Below are 6843 nucleotides of genomic sequence, written 5' to 3' on the forward strand. Positions count from 1 at the left end.
CAGCAAAAATAATTTCGGTTTATTAGGAATAATTTAAGTTCAGCAAAAATAAGGTGAAGAGAACAGGGCCTAAATGCTAAATCATCTAATTTTCTTTTACATATCTATATTTAATTTTGTCTTTTTGTAATAATTATGAAAATTAGATGTATGAAAATAAAATACTCATTGAGATAAATCTAATAAGATACACTTGATAATGTTTTTTCATATACATTTACGTACAATAAGATCAAAGTTTAATCAAATTAAACAATTGTTCGAACAGGCCAAGCCAAAAAAAAAAAAAAAAAAAAAAAAAAAAAAAAAAAAAAAAGATGAAATAAGACCATATTAGAAAACCTTATTTCAACACTATAAAAGAGTACAAAACATTATTTTATTCTCATTACCAACTTAAACCAGATAAAGGCAAACACTTAGAATCAAGTTCGTTTGTTTATTAACAATTGTTTTGTTGATTGGGAATACTTGAAACTCGAATAATAAGTTCATTAATCATCCGCAATTTTAACAATAGTCTTGCCAATATTACGACCACAAAAGAGACCTACAAAAGCAAAAGGGATGCTCTCTAAGCCAACATGGATATCTTCAAGCACTTGCATTTGACCTGCTTTGAGGTAGCTTGATGTTGCTGATACAAACTCGGCAAAACAATGTCCATCCTCTTGAAAGTCGTAATCGGTACTTAGATATCCTTGGATGGTGATTCGCTTATAAACTACGTCGATCATGTTAGGACCGGCTCTTCTCTTAGTAGGATCGGTGTATTGAGACATTACACCGCATACAACCACTCTACCAAAGGGGTTCATGTTTTCAATTGTAGCTTCTAACATCTCACCACTCACATTGTCAAAATAGATGTCAATTCCTTTCGGAAAGTGTCTGCATTTGGTTAAAAACCCGATAAATTGTATTTGCTTCCACATTTTTATGTCTCAAACCCTCAAAAAATTTAAATTATCGACATAATCAGTTAAATATAATATTACATATATGACACGACTACAAGATATCCCTAAAATATTGTTAAATATGTATGCATGCTAACATGCGCTCATTTAAAATAATAAAATTATTCATATATGTTTCGCTAGGTGAAAAGAAGCATTTTATTATAGCTATGAAATAGATATGACCTTTGAAGAGCTAACTTTAAATCACTTTCTTCTTTATAATTGAATGCATCATCAAAGCCAAGCTTTTCCTTTAACATAGCAACCTACAGATTATAGTGATGGTATTAGATGCTACGAAGTATTAATAAAGATTGAAACCAAGATAATAAACATCAATTCCTGAACAAGAAAATTAGGAAAAAAAAAACTCTTGTTAACCTTTTGGGTTGAACCTGCACAACCAACAACATAGCAACCAAATAACTTAGCATATTGGCCTACTAAATTTCCAACAGAACCTGAAGCAGTTGATACAAATATCCTCTCTCCCTTCTTTGGTTTGCCCACTTTGAAAAAACCGGCATATGCTGTGAGTCCACTAACTCCTACAAACACATATATACATAGTACATAAAAATATATGCAAATTACTATTTTCTAAAGCATCTACAAATGACTAAAATTCTTAGCTTCTATATCTATAAATGATCTTGAGGGAATCCGATCCCCTACTTCTAACCAATATGTAATTGGTGGAAATTTAACTTGTAACCTCAAAGTCAAAAGGTAAAATTTTCACCATCTCCACCTGGTATCCTTTTTTAAAAAAATAATATATAGAGAGAGATATAATGGTCAATTAGAGCACATACATGTTTTCAAGTGTTAAAGGATCAACCAAAAGCTTAAGGTGATAGTTGAGGCCAATATTATATTTTATACTCTATCACTCCCCCTTACACAAGAGCCCGTTTGGGCTAGAAGTGTGGATGCAGCATGAACCCTCCTCATACCCAGTGCTTAATATTCCACTTGAAAGTGGGGTGGGGGTGGATGAGATTCGAACCTGTGGCATTTGTGTCACAGTGACTCTGATACCATGTTAAAGGACTAATTTAACCTAAAGTTTAAGCTCATAGTTGAGACCCAGGATTATATTTTATACTCTATCATCAAGTGAGTTGACGATATATTAGGACATTCTTTTGTATCCATCTTTATAGAATTTTTTTATTACTCGTTTTACTTGCAACTCCTCTCACATCATTTCATGTTTATTAATGCAATATTTTTATTCCTAATATATCTTCAATTATTATTTAATATATATTATTAATATTGAAAGTATATATAATTAAATAAGGCGAATATAAAAGTACAAGATTCTACTTGACTATATATTTTTTGAACTACTATGTATGTATTAATAAAGTCGGTTAAATACTTAAAATAGAACACATGAATAGTACACTAATTAAAGTGTTGCGGTTTTTAAAAATAAACGGAATGGAAAAGGTATACTTCCTCCGTTTTTTTAATACTTGCAACACTTCCCTAAAATTGAAATGTCACAATACTTGCAACACGCTATAAATTGAAAGTTATTTTAGGAAAAAGATGTATTATTTCCCTTATTTAAAGCACATAGCTCACTAAATTACACTCCTTTCAACCACTCTCCTCGTTTTAAAATGTATTATATCATGCATGTGAACAGGGTCATCTTATACTTTTTGGGGGCCCTGTGCGTATTTCAAAATAGGCCCTCTAGTTACATAGTTTATACGAATAGTTATTGCCATTAAGTTACGGAGTACAATGTGTCAAAAAAAAAGTTGCAGATTACCATGGAGAAAATAATTTCAATTTAATTCAAATCAAAATATCACAAAACCTACCACTAATATTTCGAAAATTCATAGAGCTCATGATAATGGTGACCCAATCAACACTAATCAAAACCCCCAGTGACAAAATATAATTATAATGTTATCAAATTACCATATCTGGATCTGACATTAGAATCAGTGAGTAGGAAAGTAGAAGTTCAAATGAAACCATTTATCAATTGAATATGATAAGCAAAATTGGAAAAAAAAAAAAAATTGAATGTCACCAGAAGAATTATTTTTCGAAGGAAGAGAGAAGAGTTAAATGCTTATTGAAAAGGTAGAAGAATTTATTGAAATTGGGGAGTTCCAATAACGATTAAATTGTTTAAAGATGGTTACCATTTACTCATTTAATGGCCGGAAGACAGAGAAATTACCCGGAAAAGGGATTTTTTTTTTTCCTTTAATAAAAACATTGGGTTTTCTCAATTTTGGGGCCCCAATAAATTGGAGGCCCTGTTTAGTAGCACTTCTTGCACACCCTTATTTACGGGCCTGCATGTGAACCCCATATTTCTTAAAAACCGTGAAAAAGTGTGTGTTGCAACTATTAAAAAACGGAGGAAGTATATGTTATTAATCCAACTAGCTAGGTTTCATCCCTTTCTAATCGTTTTTCCCTGTTTTGACCATGACACTATGTCTATAAAAAAAAAATTATTTCAATTGAAGTTTAAAACTAATACCCGGACTATCTTCATGCATGTGTTTATGCTTAATGGTAAGTAGTAAGTTGTATGACCATTGAATACAAAAGGATTTAAGCAAACATATAAAAAGAAAAGAATTGAATTGCAAGTAAATATATATACCAAGAATTCCAAGGTGGTATGATAAGGGAAATTCCATAGGATCTAATTTCCTCAACAAATTGACATTCTCCACCACAGCATATTGTGCCCAAATCAATAATCCAGTAACTAAGTCATCCTTTCGAAATTTTGGATGCCCTGAAGCCACAACTTTTCCAACTCCGTTTCCATTAATTGGCTGCCATTTTCAAATAAACACTACAAATATAACACATCTATTCCTTCAAAAATTAATATTACGCGCGTATAAAACATAAAGTAAATTTCCCTTGAAAGGTCAAAACTTATGACCCGCAATTCACTAACTATAATGTAGAGTACGTAATAAGAAGTCAAATAGATTGTTATAAGTATTTATTTAAATCTTTTCTTTTTCTATTATACTTGTAAATTAAATGCAAAATTTTGCAAATTTCTAAGGCATTAGGCCTAAAGATGTCTTAAACTTAAATTTGTTTTTATCTACCAGAGTAGATTAACCTTAAATTACTATAACTAGATATGTTAGTCAAGCCAATCAATCCAGATATCAACCATAAAATTAACTCAAAAAAAAAAGGTATAGTAAAGCCAACATAACTTATAAGACCATAGTATATAACTAAATATATTTTAATTATTTATTTTGGGTAAGGAGAAGACCCATTTTAGAAGGGGGATGTAAGGAAAATCCCTCCTAAAATGCACTTGGTGAGATTTGACCTTTGACCTCACGCTTGGAAGTTAGAGAACTAGTCAACTACGTTAACCTTCTATCTCATAAGACCATAGTATTATAACCTACTAGTATATACTTTGCAATCATTTATACTACTATCATTTCTCATATAAATTGATGTAAGAACTTATTATCACTATCATCATTTATATTGCTTATGAGAGTGAAAGATAGCTCAAATAGTTAGAGCTTTCCTCCCCCGATTCCAGGAGATCTCGGGATCGATTCTCATCCCCGCCCTCGTGGCTCTCTAAACACCAAAATAAAAAAAATGAAAAAAAAAAAAGTCATTTATACTATCAAACGGGGTGTAAAAGTATATTCTTCGCAGTTCGTATGTATTTGTTATACACTTTCGAGCAATCAAGAAGCCAAAACAACATTACCTTGCCAGGCACCAATTTGAAAGCCGCAACTACTGAATTTTGAGAAGGACTAAAACTCTTCATGCGGTTAAGTTGGTAAGGATCCATTGAAAGTTGAAGACATTTAACAATGACAAGATTAGAGCCTGGCTTAATTGATGATAGGCTAATATTTGTAGTCAAAACCTCAAAATCATCCTCCTTTGGTGCTCCTTCTATGGTGTGCTTTATTGTCACAAACTTATTGCCTATAATTTCTTCCATTTTTGTTTGAGCTAATTTTCTCTATTGTTGCATATATTTTTATTGTTTGTTTGAGACTAAAAATTGCTTTATACTACGTATTTCTTATTACTACGGAGTATAAGTCTACAACCACAACCACAAGTTGTGGCCCTTAAAGCATTATATTTTCGTTCCAATATATCTAGTGATGTGTGGCTATTAAGCCTATTATCAAAAGTGGTACGGACTTCCAATTTTCCAATCCAACTACTGTATATTACTCCGTATCATACAAGTATGTATCATGCCAATCTTTAATGTTTTCTTTTATCTTACTATTGTAAGAAAAAATAAAACAAAATAAAATTGTACTTCCTCTGTATTTTTTTTTTTTTTTGAAATATATCACTTTGACTTTTGCACTATTTACATGTCATGATTGACTTAATTTTTTCACCTTTATAAAATAAATACTTCGTAAATGTTATTATTTAATATATCATTAGATGAGTCATAATGTCTAGTTTCATAATATAATTTTGTTATAATTTTTACTAGTAAACAATTAAGGATATTAATGGTCAAAATTACGTCTCGACAAATGTGTTGCTCAAATTGATGCATTCAAAAACAAAGGGAGTATCATGCCAATCTACCAAACTAAGGCTGGGCTGATAGTGAGAATTGCATCTTCAAATACTTAGGGGCCGTTTGGTTGGGGGTAATTATCAAAGGGAAAGGGAATGGACAGACCCAATTCCCTTTGTTGTTGTTTGTTTGTCACTTTCTATCATTCCTTCTACCCATTTTTGTTTTTGAGTTTACCCAAATATGTTTTTTCATTCCCTTTCTTCATTCCATTACGATTCCCCTGTGCGAACCAAACGACCCCTTAGCTTTGAGGTTGAGTATATATTAATCCCCTTTTGAGACACTTTATAGGAGGACGAAGATCTCTTACCATTTTCCCTCACTCTCAAAGTGTTTAGTAGAATGTTGTGAGATCTTTTTACGAGTAATACTCATACAATATTATTATTAATTCAGTAACATTAAATACTATGTATTTTAAAAACTCATAATTTTTAAAGCGATTTATCTATGATATATCAACATTTTTCTGCTATTGTTTTTACTTGCAGCGCTTCTGATTTCACGTTTGTCAATGCATTAGTTTGTAAAAAAATTAGAAATTTTGATATTGTAAAAGTATAAATCAAGATGAATTTACCAAGATTCCAAGTGATTGTATTTTTCCTTATCTAATCATACTAACCATATAAATAGTGCATAAGTCAAAATGTTACAAGTAATAAAAAAAAAAAGGAGAAAATAAAATATAGTCCCTTCCGTACTAAATGTTCATGCCATTTTGAATGTGTTAAATTTCGAAACAATATGAAATGGGCATGGGCAACCCGAACAAGGAGGGGGAGAGTTTGGTCTACAAACAAGGCTTTGGAGCTTCCATACTAAAACCAATTGGCAATAGTATGAGGTACTCCGCTACCTTATAAAATGAAATCATCTCTCCTCTTTCTCCAATGTGGGACACTCATAAGTGGGCTACAATGGGTTTCAACAGAATGTATACGTTTGACAATCCATTAATATCTACAAGTTAAATATCTATAGTTGCACATTAATAAAAATAAAATAAAAATAGTAAGTGAATATCAATAAACTACTCTGTATTTTTTTAAATGCATAAAAAAATCTCAACATGACTATGTTATACAGACTACAAAGTACTTCATAATGTACACATTGGATGTATAGTTAAGAGAATCTTCGTAATGTACACATTGAATGGCTTCTTATCAGAGGGACAATTATTTAACCATCTAACCCAATTATCAGCTATGTTATAAACAAGAAAATAAATGTATATAATTGATTATCATAAGGTCGAATTTTTTTAAGAAA

General features: G+C 31.1%; 1 protein-coding gene across 1 annotated transcript; it reads right to left on the minus strand.

Annotated features, from left to right (window-relative positions):
• Positions 1–362: 362 nt before the first annotated feature.
• LOC145635645 (2-alkenal reductase (NADP(+)-dependent)-like) lies at positions 363–5029 on the minus strand. The gene is made up of 5 exons (XM_081686966.1): positions 4714–5029; positions 3610–3787; positions 1344–1510; positions 1146–1228; positions 363–891 (listed from the first exon to the last, which is right to left on the minus strand). The coding sequence occupies exons 1-5, from the start codon at positions 4954–4956 to the stop codon at positions 495–497; spliced, it is 1068 nt and encodes a 355-aa protein (XP_081543092.1). The 5' UTR covers positions 4957–5029; the 3' UTR covers positions 363–494.
• Between the last annotated feature and the right edge of the window lie 1814 nt (positions 5030–6843).

Source organism: Chenopodium album, chromosome 6 (assembly GCF_948465745.1).
Source record: "Chenopodium album chromosome 6, dcCheAlbu1.1, whole genome shotgun sequence".
NCBI lineage: Eukaryota > Viridiplantae > Streptophyta > Magnoliopsida > Caryophyllales > Amaranthaceae > Chenopodium > Chenopodium album.

Bases quoted from the DNA above. Each gene is read 5' to 3' on its own strand.
- LOC145635645 (XM_081686966.1), bottom strand. From the start codon at position 4,956: ATGGAAGAAATTATAGGCAATAAGTTTGTGACAATAAAGCACACCATA. The intron at 3,788-4,713 runs GTAATGTTGTTT...TGAAAATGGCAG, and splicing joins TCAAATTGGTGCCTGGCAAG to CCAATTAATGGAAACGGAGT. The intron at 1,229-1,343 runs GTTAACAAGAGT...TATAATCTGTAG, and splicing joins GTGCAGGTTCAACCCAAAAG to GTTGCTATGTTAAAGGAAAA.